Raw genomic sequence first — 16,430 nt, 5'->3', positions numbered from 1 at the left:
GGGGTCACAGGTCAGAGGGGCCTGAGTTCAGGCGCTTCCAGGTGTCCCCTCTCTTGCTGTACCTGAGCCCCACACCCTTGCTGAGGCCATCCCCCTTGGTCTCCCTGCCCTGCCCAGCCCGCCCCCCGCCAACACACACACACACTAGGACCCCTCTCAGGATTCAGGGGGAGGTGGTTGAGGAGGGAAAGGCGGCTCGTGTTCCCCAAAACACCCCCCACAACCCTAGACCTTCCTGCCAGCTAACCCAGTATTTCCCACCAAGAGTTTATTGAGCTGAAGGCCCCAGCAGCGGCAATCGCGAAGTTCAGCCACCAGAGGGTCGCAGCGAGCCCGAACGTGAAGGCGGAGCCCGAGCGCGGGGGGGCGGGGCCGAGCGATGACCAAGCCCCGCCCCCGCAGCGGCCCCGCCCTCAGGCCGTACAAAACCCGGGAGGAGGGGATGGGTGGGGCAAAGCTGGATCAGCTGAGTGACAGTCACGGGACCTGGACCCGCTCCGTTTGGCTTCCTGAAGGAGAGGTAGGGATGAGGTGGGGGGGAGGGGGGGTCGTCTCCGAGTGTGGCAGGCCCGTGGTGGGACCCGTGCGGGTGGATCTCCGGGGTTGGTGGGATCAGTCCTGGGGCTGGTCCCCGACCGGAGGACAGCCCTGCACACGGCTGGCGGGGGTTTGGGGGACCCCCAAGGGCTGGGTCCCCAAGCCCAGGAGACGGGTCAGACAGCCCACTCAAGCCTGGGGTGTCTTGGGCACAGAGGAGCCCGGTGAGGAGGCTGGCTACCAGGATGATGCGGAGGAGGGGTCTGTTGGGGGAGCTGAGCCTCCAAGTCCTAAGTTTCCCCAGGACATGGAGAAGGAGCGGGAGACTCTGCAAGCCTGGAAGGAGCGCATGGAGCAGGAGCTGGACCGCGTGGTGGCTTTCTGGATGGAGCACTCCCACGACCAGGAGCATGGGTGCGCCTCTTCATTCTCATCTCAACGTGGTCTTTGCCCCACCTGAACCCCCCCCCCCCCCGCGCCCTCCGCCAGCAGACGCAGATCTGCTGGGTCCATGGGCTGTGGGGGGTGCAGGCCCCTTCTTCCCTTTGCTAACTTGGTGTCCCACAGGGGCTTCTTCACCTGCCTCGGCCGAGACGGGAAGGTGTATGACGACCTCAAGTATGTCTGGCTGCAGGGGAGGCAGGTAGGGATGTGCTGAGGCTTGCAGCTCGCCAAAGGCAGGCTTACGGTCCACGCATGCATACCCACCCACACCACAAGGCCTGTCATCTCAAAACACTATTCCTCTCCTGACAAGGGCATCTAGGACTCCCCCTCATCCCAGCCCTGAGGTCCCCGCTGCTCCCCGCTTAAGCCATGTTCCCTCTGCCCCTCCAGGTGTGGACGTACTGTCGCCTGTACCGCAAATTTGAGCGCTTCCGCCGCCCTGAACTTCTGGAATCAGCTAAAGCAGGTGCCCCCACCCTGCCCCATCTCCCCAGAGGTCCCTCCCAAGTTTACTCAATAGCTCCTGTGCTCCTATTTCCTGCCGGGGCGGGGGTCTAGAAACAGTGAAGGAAGAAGGGAAGGTGGGTGTCCTCAACTGAGTTGTAGCATGTCAACTTCCCAACCACCAGGTGGCGAGTTTTTGCTGCGCTACGCCCGAGTGGCACCTCCTGGGAAGAAGTGTGCCTTTGTCCTGACTCGGGATGGCCGCCCGGTCAAGGTGCAGCGAACCATCTTTAGCGAGTGTTTCTACATCATGGCCATGGATGAGCTGTGGAGGGTGACAGGGGAAGCACGTTACCAGGTGTGTGGGAAGAAGGCTGTCCTGAGCGTCTCTGTGCTCTGGCCTGTGCTGGGCATGGCCACGTGCATTCCCACTCTTCATGCAAGCCCTCCCCCCACTCCCCCACCCCGAGTCTGCAGGCTGGATCTGCTCTCAATGTTAATCCTTCCCCGGGCCCTGTCTGCAGGCTGGATCTGCACTCAATGTTAATCCTTCCCCGGGCCCTGTCTGCAGGCTGGATCTGCACTCAATGTTAATCCTTCCCCGGGTCCTGTCTGCAGGCTGGATCTGCTCTCAATGTTAATCCTTCCTCAGGCCCTGTCTGCAGGCTGGATCTGCTCTCAATGTTAATCCTTCCCCGGGCCCTGTCTGCAGGCTGGATCTGCTCTCAATGTTAATCCTTCCCCGGGCCCTGTCTGCAGGCTGGATCTGCTCTCAATGTTAATCCTTCCTATGAGCCCCCGGGGCTCCAAGGCTGCTGGCAATACCCCTCTTGTTGCACTATATTGTCAGTGTGTCCAAGGGTGTCCCCCAGAAGTCTTAAAAAAAATTTTTTTTAAATTGATTTCAGCCCTGGCCAGTTTGGCTCAGTGGATGGAGCGTCGGCCTGGGGACTCAGGGGTCCCAGGTTCGATCCCGGTCGGAGGCATGTGCCTTGGTTTTGGGCACATCCCCAGTAGGAGGTGTGCAGGAGGCAGCTGATCGATGTTTCTCTCTCATCGATGTTTCTGGCTCTCTATCCCTCTCCCTTCCTCTCTGTGAAAAATCAATAAAATATATTCAGAGAGGAAGGGAGAGGGAGAGAGAGATAGAAACATCAATGATGAGAGAGAACCATTGATAGGCTACCTCCTGCATGTCCCACACTGGGGATGGAGCCCACAACCCAGGCATGTGCCCCTGACCAGAATCAAATCTGGGACCCTTCAGTCCGAAAGCCAATGCTCTATCCACTGAGCCAAACTGGCTAGGGCCCCCCAGAAGTCTTTGTTCACTTCTGAACTCCTCCCCTCTCCCCACACCTTCACAGGGGCCCTGGGCACAAAGGGGCCAATCCTTGCCCAGCTTCCACCTGGGAGGGCGCCTCTCCCTTCTCCTGGGCCTCCTTGTGCTTTCAGACCCAACCTCACTGCCTGGGAGTAGCCTATACCCGTGGTCGGCAAACCGCGGCTCGCGAGCCACATGCGGCTCTTGGGCCCCTTGAGTGTGGCTCTTCCACAAGATACCACGGCCTGGGCGAGTCTATTTTGAAGAAGTGGCGTTAGAAGAAGTTTAAGTTAAAAAAATTTGGCTCTCCAAAGAAATTTCAATCGTTGTACTGTTGATATTTGGCTCTGTTGACTAATGAGTTTGCCGACCACTGCCCTATACCCCCCCTGGGAGCCTCTGAGTCAGGGTGGGGCAGATCCACCCTGGTCCCCTGCACACAATGAGGGGCCAGGCCCGGAGTGGGCCCTTGGTGGAGAAAGGTGTCCTGTGAGTGGGTGGGCTGGACGGGACGCAGCCTCAGCCTGGGCCTCCCTCCTCTCCCCTCACCCAGAGCGAAGCCGTGGAGATGATGGATCAGATCGTACACTGGGTGCGGAAAGAGCCATCGGGACTGGGCCGGCCCTGGCTCCCAGGGGCCCCAGCCTCAGAGTCCATGGCGGTGCCCATGATGCTGCTTAACCTGGTGGAGCAGCTCGGGGAGGCGGACAAGGAGATGGCGAGCAAGTACGCGGAGCTGGATGACTGGTGCGCCCAGAGGATTCTGCAGCACGTCCAGGTGGGGGCAGGAGGCTGATGCCAGCTGCCAGACGGGGGCCTGGGCACTGGGGGGCAGGGCACTTCCCACTCCTCCCGGCTGGGCTCTTCCTCTGCACACACCCACCCCAACCTGGGCCCTGATGGTCCCCTTCACAGATAGGGAGGCTTGCCCTAGCCGGTTTGGCTCAGTGGATAGAGCATCAGTCCACGGACTGAAGGGTCCTGGGTTCGATTCCGTCAAGGGCAAGTACCTCGGTTGCAGGCTCAATCGATCCCTGGCCCTGGTCAGGTCAGGGCTTGGGTGGAAGGCAACCAATAGATGTGTCTTAGCGATGTTTCTCTGTCTCTCCCCCTCCCTTCCACTCTCTAAAAAATCAATGGAAAAGTGTCATTGGGTGAGGATTAACAAAACAAAACAAAAAAATGATGGGGAGGGCGGCGTGGCCCAGGACCCTTGGAAATGTGGAGAGCCAGGGAGCTGGGTGGGGCCAAAGGCAAGAGGGAGGGAGGGCGCCGGAGCCTGGGACACATCAGCAAGCAGGAAACCAGCCAGACCCAAGTCCTTCCACGCTTCTGTGGGCAGCCCAGCCCATCCAATCTCAGTCCTCTTTAATGTTTCACCTTTTCCTTCTTGGACGGGGGAGGGCAGGCCTAGAGCAAGGGTTACAAGGTATCTGGGCTCCTGGGAATGAATTGGCCCCTCCTCAAACGCCCCTCTGAGCCAGGCTTGCCCAAGCTTGCGGATTATGGAGGGAAGGAGGGTCTTTCTGGTTGGATGGTCGGAGATGAAGACAGAATTTCCTTCTCTTCCCCTGGCAGAGGGATGGGCAGGCTGTGCTGGAGAATGTGTCAGAGGATGGCAAGGAACTCCCCGGTTGCCTGGGGAGACACCAGAACGCAGGTGAGGAGCAGGGTGGGCTGGGTGCCATCCAGGAGAAGGGAAGTGACACCAGCCTTGGTCCCTGGGCTTCAGCATGGGGACTGCCTTCCTCCTTCCACCCTCCGCAAACCAAGGACCCGGCAAAGAAGGGGTGACAGGCCTCCCAGGCTGGGGTATCAGCAGGAGAGGTAGTCTGGGGTGGACTGGGGGGGTGAGTTTTCTGCATGGGAGAGGCTGTTGGGTGGGCCAGGGAGCTCAGAGTAGCTCCCATTGTTAGGGAGGAAGGAAGGCACAGTGGTCAGCGTAGGGGCTTGAGCCTCCCTGCCTAGGGGAGTATCCACTGCCTCCCTCACCCTGATCCTTCACCAGGCCACGCACTAGAAGCTGGATGGTTCCTGCTCCGTCACGCCACCCGGAAAGGTGACCCTGAACTTCGAGCCCACATTATTGACAAGTTCCTATTGTTACCTTTCCGCTCTGGATGGGACCCTGACCACGGAGGCCTCTTGTACTTCCAGGATGTGGATGGCCTTTGCCCTACCCAGGTGGGAATGCGCCCAGGGCCACCTGATGCTAACCTGTTCCAAGCTTTCTGTCCTGGGTGGTTCATAGCTGCTGCCATCACCTATTTCATAGAGGGGGACTCAGGGCTCAGCATTGAACTTGCCCAGTGTGACCCCAGTGGTCCTCAACCTTATGTGCATAGGAAGGCCACTAGGGAGCACAGACAATGCCGATGCAGAGACACTTGTCCCCTTCATCTTTGAAAGGCTCACTGGGTGATTTGTTTAAGTAAAAGTTTTCAACTTTAAAAAATATATTTGTACTAGAGGCCCGGTGCACGAAATTCATGCACTCATGTGTGTGTGGGGGTGTCCCTTAGCCCAGCCTGTGCCCTCTTGCAGTCCGGAAGTCCTCGGGGGGGATGTCCGACTGAGGGCTTAGGACAGTCGGACATCCTTAGCGCTGCCACGGAGGTGGGAGAGGCTCCTGCCACTGCCACGGGGCTCACCAGCCCTGAGCCCAGTTTCTGGCTGAGCTGTGCTCCCCTGTGGGAGTGCACTGACCACCAAGGGGCAGCTCCTGCATTGAGCATCTGCCCCCTGGTGGTCAGTGTGCATCATAGCAACCAGTTGTTCTGCCATTTGGTCGATTTGCACATTAGCCTTTTATTATATAGGATTGATTTCATAAAGGAAGGAGGGGGAGAGAGATATAGAAACATCAATGATGAGAGAGAATCATTGATCAGCTGCCTCCTGCCTGCCCCCCACTGGACATCGGGCCCACAACCCGGGCATGTGCCCTGACCGGGAATTGAACCGTGACTTCCCGGTTCATAGGTCAATGCTCAATCACTGAGCCACGCTGGTGGGGCTGTCTAGGTGATTTTAAGGTGTCAGCAGGGGGAACAGATTTGCTCCCTATGTCTGTTTCCTCTGTGTCTTGATCCTGCTGAGATCTGCAGAGGGTGGCTGAGTGTCCGAGGGGCTTTAGACAGACTGACAAGACAGACATGGTTTCAATTCCAAGGTTAAAGAGTAGCCTGACCCACCCCTGAAACCGGTTTGGCTCAGTGGATAGAGGTCGGCCTGCGGACTGAAAGGTCCCAGGTTCGATTCCGGTCAGGGCATGTACCTCGGTTGCAGGCACATTCCCGGTAGGGAGTGTGCAGGAGGCAGCTGGTCTATGTTTCTCTATCATCGATGTTTCTAGCTCTCTATCCTTCTCCCTTCCTCTCTGTAAAAAATCAATAAAATATATTAAAAAAAAAAAAAAAAAAAAAAAAGCTAGTCCTATTCTGGGGAGCCTTTCAAACCCCAGAGATGTCCATCCTGTGACTAAGCTCCAAGTGCTTGGGCCAGAGGGAGTCTGAGCCAGGACCTGAAAGATGGGGGTGACTTTCCTGCTGAGACAGGTGGGGTTGGGGGGACGCAGGGCTCTCAGATGCTGCCTCTGCTCTGCTCTCAGCTGGAGTGGGCCATGAAGCTCTGGTGGCCGCACAGTGAAGCCATGATTGCCTTCCTCATGGGCTACAGCGACAGTGGGGACCCTGCCTTACTACACCTCTTCTACCAGGTGGCTGAGTACACCTTCCGCCAGGTAAGTGCTGCTTCCTGGTCCAGTCCTCGCTGGGCTTGGCAAGGGTGTGGGAGGTACAGTGGGCAGTCATTCTTCCCTGGGCAGGCCAGGGCCAGGCTTTCCTGGGCAGTGGGAGGAGGCTGGGCAGGGATAGAAATGGCTCCTCCCGCACCCCCTACTCTCTCCTTCATTGAATGTGGTCCCTCAGCTGATCTGAGTTCCTGGAGGGCCCCCAGTACCCTCTGTTTAGTCAACGAAGCAGTCCCTGCTCCCCTGGAGCTCACGTTTCAGTGGGGTGTTGGTGAGGGGGGGGGAGAGACAGACTATAAACAAGTGAACAGGCAAACCCAGATGGCGATGGGAGCTATGGAAAATAAGGCAAGGTCAGGGGCTGTGGGAAGGAATAATGGCGGTGGGGGTGGTCTGTACAGAGTTGTTAGCTTGTCTGATTTACGCATTACTGGGGCTTCAGGAAGAGGCTCTGGGGCACGGAGCCAGGAGGCTGTCGCTGTCATCCTGGCCAGTGAGGGTGGGGGCCTCTAACACCTGGCCTGGGGTGGGATATGCAGTGGACAGATGATCATAGTCTAGTTAATTGGGGAAGTCTGGGCCATGACTGTTTGGGTGTCAGAAGAATATACTGTAGCCCTAACCGGTTTGGCTCAGTGGATAGAGCGTCGGCCTGCGGACTGAAAGGTCCCGGGTTCGATTCCGGTCAAGGGCATGTACCTTGGTTGCGGGCATATCCCCATTGGGGGGTGTGCAGGAGGCAGCTGATCGATGTTTCTCTTTCATCGATGTTTCTAACTATCACTCTCCTTTCCTCTCTGTAAGGGAGGAATAATAAAATATATTTAAAAAAATAAAAGTACAGGAGAGGAGGGAATAGGAGGGCCCAGCAAAGGAGACAAGAATCAGCAGGGGGTCTTATTCTGGGGTCCGTGGGCCTCAAAACTAAGGGGAAATTACATCTTTATTTTTACTAAGCACTAACTGAAATCCAGCATTTACTCCCATTATGAATGGAGGCAATGACCACAGTAGCAGCGCCTGCCTTTGTCACCAATAGAAACCCCACATATGTTCACGTTGCACTGTATTTAGAGAGGCATCTCAAATATAGCACAAGCTCCTCACTATTTCCAAACCAGGGAGTCCTGAGACTCAAGGCTATGTCTTTAAAAATATATTTTTTAAAGAGAGAGAGGAAAGGAGAGAGAGAGAGAAACATCAATGTGCAAGCAAAACATCAATTGGCTGCCTCCTGCACAGCCCCTACTGTGATGGAGCCTGTAACCCTGGCATGCGTCCTGACTGGGAATTGAATTGGCACCCCTTCCATGCAAGGGATGACACCCAGCCAACTGAGGTACACTGGCCTGGGCAAGGCTATATCTTAATATTGAATGCACTCATAAAGAACATGTGTTAGAGGCCACCAGTTTAAACTGTCTGATGTTACATGTAAGCAACATATTTTTAAGAGCTAGAGATGGCATTTGAACAAGATATAGGGTGTTTCTGTCATCCCCAAGCAGGGTTCTTGTTAGTTCATCTCCCAATGTTTCATCTAACAGCCTGTGGCCCTTTCCCACCCCCTCTCAGGAAGGGAAAAAGGGAAAGCCCCTCGCTTTTATCTTTGACCACTACACTGAGCACTGATCCTGGAGCCACGTTCCCCGGGGTCAACCGGAGCTCTGACCCTGGTCGCGGTGCCGTGGGGCAGTGAGAAGCCCTTCCCCAGGCCTGGCTCATATGCACAGCTCCTGTAGGTGCTGGCTGTCACTGTGTCATTGTTATTCCAGTTTCGCGATCCTGAGCATGGGGAGTGGTTTGGCTACCTAAACCGAGATGGGACGGTTGCCCTCACCATCAAGGGAGGTCCTTTCAAAGGTGAGCGGGAGACAGGGTGGGGTCTCGGGGGAGCTCTGGGAATTCGGTGGACCCCGGTCCTCCCAACTCGCCATCCCGCCTTTCCCGCAGGCTGTTTCCACGTGCCGCGGTGCCTAGCCATGTGCGAAGAGATGCTGGACGCTCTGCTGAGCCGCTGAGCCCCTGGCCCTGTCCCGTCCACGCCCTGATCCCTTTCCAGGGGCCGGGTCCCCACCTGCCGACCCCGCCCGCGGAACCGCAAAATAAAACTGAGCCTGTTCCACTGCCCGCGAGTGTGTGTGTGTGTGTGTCTGTGGGATCGAGGGAGGGGCAGCCGCCGCGGTGGCCGGAGGACACCTGCTCACCCAGACAGTGACCCGCCAGCCCACGGTCCGACGGCCCGGAGTATTTGCCTACCCCCGCCCCACCCACCGACAGTCCCGCCCCGGCCCCCTGCCCGCCTCGCGCATTGGCCGAGCGGTCACGAGGGCGGGTGCAGCGGCAGCACTTCCGGCCTGTGGACCGCCCGTCCCGCACCGCCCCTTCCGCCGCCGCCCCCGCGAGCTCGAACCTGGCCCCCAGCTCCAGCCCGAGCCCCAGCCCGGGTCCGGCCAGCAGCAGCTGACTGCGCGTTCACGATCCGCTGGGAGCCGCCATCCTCGTCGCCGTCATGAACATCCGCAATGCACGGGTGAGGGTCCAGGGCGGAAGACTGCGTCGCGTGGGTGCGGGCTGGGTGGCCGCGTGCGCATGCTCTCGAGGGGCCTAGAGTCCCGGGCCGACCGCCCTGCGCGGGGCTGGTGAAGGCCATCGCGCCCGTGGGGCTGGACCTACACCAAGAGGGGGCCGGATCTACCCGGAGAGGGGGTCGGGGCTGCAAACCCCGTCTTTGCGGGATGTCGGGGCTCAGTTGGATCGTGTCTGGGGGCTCCCCTTGCACCCACGTTCATTCCAGGAACAGACGATTTTTGCACGGTGGCTGTGGGCCAGACCTGTGTAAAGACAGGCCCGCCCAGCCCTGCGGGGGTCGGGGGTCGGGTGTGTGTGTGTATCGGTGAATAGACAGACAGCGAGCGGGCTTTGACAGGACCCAGGCCTGCTTAGTCACCGCAGCCCCTGGCCTGACCGCATTCCCATGCCCTCCTCCCTCAGCCAGAGGACCTGATGAACATGCAGCACTGCAACCTGCTGTGCCTGCCAGAGAACTACCAAATGAAGTACTACTTCTACCATGGCCTCTCCTGGCCGCAGGTGGGCAGCTGGATTTGGGGACTGGGGACACCAGGCGTCAGTTTGGGAGGAGTGGGTGCTCTCAGCTGAGGTGGGGAGCTTAAGGACTGGGCCAAGGGAGGGGCAGAATTCCCACCCGTGTCTGTCCTCCTCCCTGCCTATGACAGGGCACAGTGTGGTCTGGGGAAACCAAGGCACTTGGCCTGGAGGTCAGGAGCTGTTACTGAACTCACCACTGGAGGGACTTCTGCCTGTCATGCACCCAGCGGGCTGTGGGACCGGGTGGCTGCTGAGGGCTCCTCACCTCTGACAGGAAGTTGTTTTTTCTGACTTCTTTCTCCTCCCTGTCACCCAGCTCTCTTACATCGCGGAGGATGAGAATGGGAAGATTGTGGGGTATGTCCTGGCCAAAATGTGAGTTACCAAGGAGGGAGAGAAGCCTGGTGTGGGAGCTGGGGGGGGGGGATGGGCATGGATCTTCCACAGGGGCGGGGGCACCAGCACTGCACGTGTCTGGTGGATGCTGCCTGGGTTGTTTTTTAAAATTAATTTATAGACTTTTTAAAGTTCAGCTTTCAGTTAAAATTTTTCAATGTATTTGTATTGATTTCAGAGAGGAAGGGAGAGGGAGAGAGATAGAAACATCAACGATGAGAGAGAATCATTGATCGGCTGCCTCTTGCACGCCCCCTACTGGGGATCGAGCCTGCAACCTGGGTATGTGCCTTGACTGGAATCGGACTGTGACCTCCTGGTTTATAGGTCCACGCTCAACCACTGAGCCACACCGGCCGGGTTAGGGTTAGGGTCAGAGTTTTTCGGGTATATACCCAGGAGTGGGATTGCTGGGTCATATGGTAGCTCTATTCTTAATTTTTTTTTTATAGCAAAGGTGGAGATTTATTGAAGAACAAGTACAGACTCCCAAATGGGGAGAGGGAAAGAGTCCCACAGAATGGACTCGCACGTAGGGAGGGGGGGAAGGGTACCCTATTCTTAAATTTGTGAGGAATTGCCAGATTGCTTTCTATAGTGGTGATACCAGTCTACCTTCCCACTAGCAGTGAATGAGGGTTCCCTTTTTTCTACAACCTCTCCCACACTTAATGCTTGTCTTGTTGATAATGGCCACTCTAACAGGGGTGAGGTGGTATCTCATTCTAGTTTTGACTTGCCTTTCTCCAGAATGTCATTTAGCTGCAATCAGAAACAAGGTAGCCTTTTTAGATTGGCTTCTCTCACTTAGTAACGTGCATTTAAGGTTCCTCCGTGGCTTGCTAGCGCATTTCTTTTTATCACTGAACAATATTCCATTGTACTCCGTTGACACTACACGTGTCTTTTGGCTGCTGTGAGGGGTTTCAGAGTCCCAGCTCTCCCACCACCCCAGATCTGGGGCCACCTCCCGGCACATGCTCCTGCCATGCGCATGTGCCGGGTGGTGGGGGTAGCTGCATCTTCACAAGGCTCCTTGCTAACCTCCCTCCTTTCTTCTTGATGTAGGGAAGAGGACCCCGATGATGTGCCTCACGGACATATCACTTCACTGGTGCGTTGGGCCCACGCAGGCTTTGATGGGGGTGGAAGTAGGGGTTAGTTGGGGCACCCCTCAAACTCCTACCCTTCTTCCTCCAGGCTGTGAAGCGTTCCCACCGGCGCCTTGGCCTGGCTCAGAAACTGATGGACCAGGCCTCCCGAGCCATGATCGAGAACTTCAATGCCAAATACGTCTCCCTGCATGTCAGGAAGAGGTGGAAGCCGGGGACGAGGGAAGGGAGGAGTGGGGAGAAGATACTGTGTTGATGTGGGTCGTGGGGTGCCCTGGCTTTTGGAGAAGATCTGGGAAGGGGGATTAGTGGGGAGGGGGCACTAGGAAAAGGGGCAGGACCTGGACATGCTGTCCCTGCCTGGCCGAGTCTGTGCAGCTCAGCAGTGCCTTATTCCCCTGCAGTAACCGGGCCGCCCTGCACCTCTATTCCAACACCCTCAACTTTCAGTAAGTAGATCGAGATTTTTCTAATGGAGTGGGGTGGTCCCAGGTGTGGCTGGCTCATCCAGATTGCTGAGAGGGACGGAGCTGCCTTCCGGGCAGGGGGGCAGGGGCAGCTGAGATGGGGGAGCAGGTCCTGGACTCCACCCTCATTGCCAGGGTGCCTCCTCCGTTCTCAATGGTGATGGCACTTGCCTGCTGCCATCTGCTCAAGGATTGTGTGATGCAGGAGGATGTGTGGTGTGTCTTGCTGGGTGGAGGAGCGATTGCTTGATGGTGGCTGAGGGCAGGTGATGGGCAGTGTGGTGCAGAGCACATGGGCTTCTCAGGAGGATATATGAGGGCTCAGGACATGAACAGAAGCCTAGGAATAGAACTCAAAAGTGGCCAGGTACCTAAAAGCATCCAAGTGGGACCAGAAGAAAGGAGAATGTTGCTGCTACAGAAGCTTAAGCATGTCCAGGTAGAATGTGCTGTCAGCATGGGGAGCAGAGGGATTGCAGCAGCCGCCAACCGGTAGTCCGCGGACCACTGGTGGTCCCTGAGGTCCGAAAGGTTGGCGGCCGCTGATCTAGATCTCTGGGCAGCCTGGTGGATGAGGGCGGATCCATCAGGTACATTGGAGTCTCTGTGTGCCCGGCACAGGACAGAGAGAGCCTGGCAGGGAATTGATGCACCCAATACATGATGGCAAAAGCTGGGTGGGTTGTCCATGGAGGAACCCCCTGAGACAGGACATCTTGCCCCACTAGCCTGTGACGCCAGAAGGCTGAGGAGAATGTGACCCCTGATTCTCGGGTTGTCCTTCTCCCCAACCCCTGCCCACAGGATCAGCGAAGTGGAACCCAAATACTATGCAGATGGGGAAGATGCGTATGCCATGAAGCGGGATCTCACCCAGATGGCCGATGAGGTAAGTCTAGGGGGGCCAGGGCCACAGTCCCCACAGATAAAGAAGAGCAAGGTAAGTAGGGGAGCCCCCGCTGGAGGGAAGGTAAAGCTCCCAGGGGCCCTGAGACAGTTGGAGGCCTGTGAGGGGCTACAGACAAGACGGACCAGGCGCTAGCCATTGTGGCTACATTGCTGTGAGTCATGGTGCTCGTCACCTCAGTTTCCCCAGCTGTCAGGTAGGGAGCTGGGCCTTGTCGGGGCTTTGAAGGAGGCCCCAAGATTCCATTCTCAGGAAAGAAGCTTGTGCCACTCTGAGGCGTGACGTGAGAGGCAAGGGAGGGAGGCCCCTGGATGCACTGAGAATGAGGGCTCTAGGATAGCGGTGGGGGCCTGGGAACAGCCATGGCCTGCCCCAAGGCTCAGGGATAAGACAAAACAAGGCTGAGGAGAAAGTCAAGTCCTACAGCAGCCCAAATGAGGGAGGCCTGAGCATACTTCCTTTCCAGGAGGGGAGACAGCCCCAGAGAGAGCAGAGCCAGGATTCAACCCAATGCAGTCCTGTGTTTCCTCCCCTGGCCCTGCTGCCTCTCATCTTACCCTCTGCCCCCAGCAAGTGACAGACACAGGCTCTCTTGGGCAGCCAGAGAGGGCTTACGTGGTCTTGGAGACTTAGGCCCCTGTCATCTTCCTCCTGCTTCTCCCTGGGCTTCTGGTGGCAGCTGAGGCGGCACCTGGAGCTGAAGGAGAAGGGCAGGCACACAGTGCTGGGCGCCATCGAGAACAAGGCGGAGGGCAAGGGCAACTCACTGCCCAGCTCAGGAGAGCCCGGTCGTGAGGAGAAGGGCCTGGCTGCCGAGGACAGCGGTGGTGACAGCAAGGACCTCAGCGAGGTCAGCGAGACCACAGAGAGCACCGACGTCAAGGACAGCTCAGAGGCCTCCGACTCAGCTTCCTAGAGCCTCCTCTCCCTGCCCTGGCCTCCTGCCCCTCCCATCCTCACCTGAGGTTTCACAATAAACTTCACCCAGGGGGGGGTTTGTGTGTGCGAGTGTGCGCGTTTGTGGGGGGTTGCCTCTCTCAGGCCCCTCTGTGACCCTGTGGGGCTGGACCTCACGACCCTTTGGCACAACGCATCCTGGAAAGCCCGAGTAGCTTCGTGTGGGTTTGGAGGTGGAGCTCCCAAGTCTGATGGCTGTCAGCATCTTTGGGCTCTGGGGAGGGAGACCCTGGAGTTATGGGAGCCACCCCCACCTTGGGGACAGATGTTCTGCCTTCTGAGCCCTGCTTTTCACTGCCTTGCTGGGCTTTAGATGCCTAAGTCCAACTGCTCATTGGGCTTATTCACTGATGTCCTACCTGGATAATGGCCCAACCAGTTACTTAGTTGCTGAAGTTTTGGCAACTGTTTTTAATTCCTCCGTCTCCTGTATCCAAAAGGTCAGTGGGTCCTGTGTGTGTGACCACCATACTGCCCCTTGAATCTATTTCCTAACCTAAACCTTAATTTGAAAATAATTAATAGACTTTATTTTTAGTAGTTTTAGGTTTACAGAACTGAGCAGATAGTGTGGAGTTTCCACACACCCCATCTACCCCCTCAGTTTCCCCTGTTAACATTTAGTATGGTGTTGCATTTGTTACAATTGATGAGCCAATATTGATACATTATTAACTATAGTCCAGGGGTTACATTTCCCTCTATGGCTTTTGACAAAGGCATGTCATTTCACAGCTTCACTATAATCCCCAGATTTGTTCCTGTGCCCTTTCTTCTGGCTGCAGCGCCATCACTTGCTGCTCCTAGACGCAAAGCAGGCTGTCTGAGCGACCCACCTCCCAGGGAAGCTCAGCACTCCTGAGCTGTCACTGCCTTCTGTCCCTGCTACTGCAGATGGCACGCTATTCCCCCCGCCGGGCTGAATTTTTCGCCACGGGGCTGGAGCTCGCTTCTCATTGGCTGGCGCCTGGCACGTGATCAACAGGCAGCCGAGGAAGCTGAAGCTAGGGGGCGGGGGTAAGGTCTGAGGATTGCGTCTTCGCGCAGCCGCTGGCTCGCCGGCTCTGGCGGCGCTTTGTTCTGATTGGCTCCGCTACTCGCTCCGCCCTCCGCGTCTGGCGTCAGTCCCTTCTGGTTCGCAAGCCGCGGCGGGCTTCGTTCCCAGGCTCTGACTGGTCCGACAGGAGGCAAGCGTCCACGGGCGCTGCCTAGGCCGCGCCCCAACACTGGCGGGAGGGAGCCGGTGGAGGCTCGCGCGGCGCCCGCCCTCCTCCCTCTGCCCAGCCCACAGGGACCTAGCACACCCTTTGCCCTCGGTGCCCTGCTCCCTTGCGGGCCCTTGACGCTCGGCCGCCCCCAGGCGGTTGAATTTCCTGGGCGGAGGTGGGAACTGCGGGTGGGAGGGAGGGGGAAGGAGGGGAAGCCACAGGCCCGAATGGCCCTTGGGGCCCAGCACTTCCCCCGCCTCTGCAGCACCTTCCTCTGGGAGGGGCCGCTTCCATTCCTAGGAACGGAGCTGTGGCTTTAAGGCTGATGGAGGGAAAGCTGGCTCCTTTACCCTCTCGCCGTGTGGCTGGGATACGCTTCGGGGACGTTCCACCTCCCTTCCCCCCCCCCCTCCCCCGCCAACCTATATACTGAGGTGCATAACATTGCAGCACCTCATTGTTAAACTTCTGGAGAGCTGATCTGTAGGGAAATAGGAGGGGCCTCACAATTCTTGTTCTGATGTGGACTGCTTATAACAGCCTCCCCTTTTATCTCATCTCCCCCTCTGGTCTGTCAGCCATGCAGCAGATCTGACCACATCAGCCCTGTGGTCACCCCTCAGGACCAAGTGTGCACTCCATTCATGAACAGGTTGAGCAAGGTCCCGCAGATCTGGTCCTTGCCTAATGCGGGATAATGGGATTTTGAATTCTCTGGGAACAATAGAACTGAGGCTAGGTAAGGCCTTAAATGCCAAACAAGTGTCCTAAAAGGCAGGGCTAATTACTTGAGGTTTTAAAGTAGTGGCTGGATGGGGCAACGTGTCAGCATTTCTGGAGTCAGAAAAGGACTGAGGAGAGCATTTGAAAGTAGAGGCTGAGGTGAGTTCACCAGCAGCTTCCTGGGGGCTTGAGCCCTGTGCCAGGCTCTGCTGGATGGGTGAGGGGCTTTTAGGGATCACTCAGGGCTCGGATGGAGAAAAGGAGGAAAGGTGTGTTGGGGTTTGCTGATGAGGAGCATGGGTTCCTGACACAGGAGCAGTTTCAGGGGTGGGGGCACCCTTGCTTGCTGCAGGAGGGGGCAGGAGGCTCCCTCACCTGTCTCACTGAAGGATTCCAACAGTTGGTACAGCCGAGACCAGCTGCTGGAGGCCCAGATCCTGGGCCTGCTGGGATCTGGCCAGCTCCCAGGCCTCCCAGCCCCAGGCCCCATGGACACATAGCATCCTAGAGAAGGCCCTTGGTACTTGAGGGAGGGCAGCAAGCCGAGGAGGTATGTTTTCCCCCTCTGGGTAAGAGAATTGCTTATAGTTGAAAGGCAGGAAGTACCTGCACCCCTGCCCGCCCTCCTAAAGAGCTGCAGGTCTAGGTCACATGTGCTCACACGTGTACAGAGCCTGACTTTGACATCCCTGCACACAAAGGCCTGGACCCCTCGCACTAGTGCCTACAGACCAGCCTCCCTGAGCACAAGCCTCACTCCTCTCCCACCATCTATACCAGGGGTGCTCAAACTTTTTTTTAAAAAAATATATTTTATTGATTTTTTACAGAGAGGAAGAGAGAGGGATAGAGAGTTAGAAACATCGATCAGCTGCCTCTTGCACATCCCCTACTGGGCATGTGCCCGCAACCAAGGTACATGCCCTTGACTGGAATCGAACCTGGGACCCTTGAGTCTGCAGGCCGACGCTCTATCCACTGAGCCAAACCGGTTTCGGCTGTCCTCAAACTTTTTAAACAGGGGGCCAGTTCACTGTCCCTCAGAC

General features: G+C 57.2%; 2 protein-coding genes across 2 annotated transcripts; both read left to right on the top strand.

Annotated features, from left to right (window-relative positions):
* Positions 1-442: 442 nt before the first annotated feature.
* RENBP (renin binding protein) lies at positions 443-8,633 on the top strand. Its single transcript, XM_028136143.2, has 11 exons — positions 443-520; positions 842-951; positions 1,105-1,180; positions 1,375-1,450; positions 1,614-1,786; positions 3,306-3,530; positions 4,331-4,412; positions 4,761-4,936; positions 6,363-6,494; positions 8,279-8,366; positions 8,457-8,633. The coding sequence occupies exons 1-11, from the start codon at positions 443-445 to the stop codon at positions 8,522-8,524; spliced, it is 1,284 nt and encodes a 427-aa protein (XP_027991944.2). The 3' UTR covers positions 8,525-8,633.
* A 249-nt stretch (positions 8,634-8,882) lies between these two features.
* Positions 8,883-13,491, top strand: NAA10 (N-alpha-acetyltransferase 10, NatA catalytic subunit). Its single transcript, XM_008159253.3, has 8 exons — positions 8,883-9,036; positions 9,498-9,596; positions 9,931-9,989; positions 11,079-11,124; positions 11,211-11,326; positions 11,527-11,571; positions 12,394-12,478; positions 13,176-13,491. The coding sequence occupies exons 1-8, from the start codon at positions 9,016-9,018 to the stop codon at positions 13,410-13,412; spliced, it is 708 nt and encodes a 235-aa protein (XP_008157475.1). The 5' UTR covers positions 8,883-9,015; the 3' UTR covers positions 13,413-13,491.
* Positions 13,492-16,430: the final 2,939 nt, after the last annotated feature.

This window comes from Eptesicus fuscus, chromosome 1 (genome assembly GCF_027574615.1).
Source record: "Eptesicus fuscus isolate TK198812 chromosome 1, DD_ASM_mEF_20220401, whole genome shotgun sequence".
NCBI lineage: Eukaryota > Metazoa > Chordata > Mammalia > Chiroptera > Vespertilionidae > Eptesicus > Eptesicus fuscus.
Note: the sequence above shows the minus strand (reverse complement) of the source record. Positions and strands in the feature narration are given on the sequence as shown.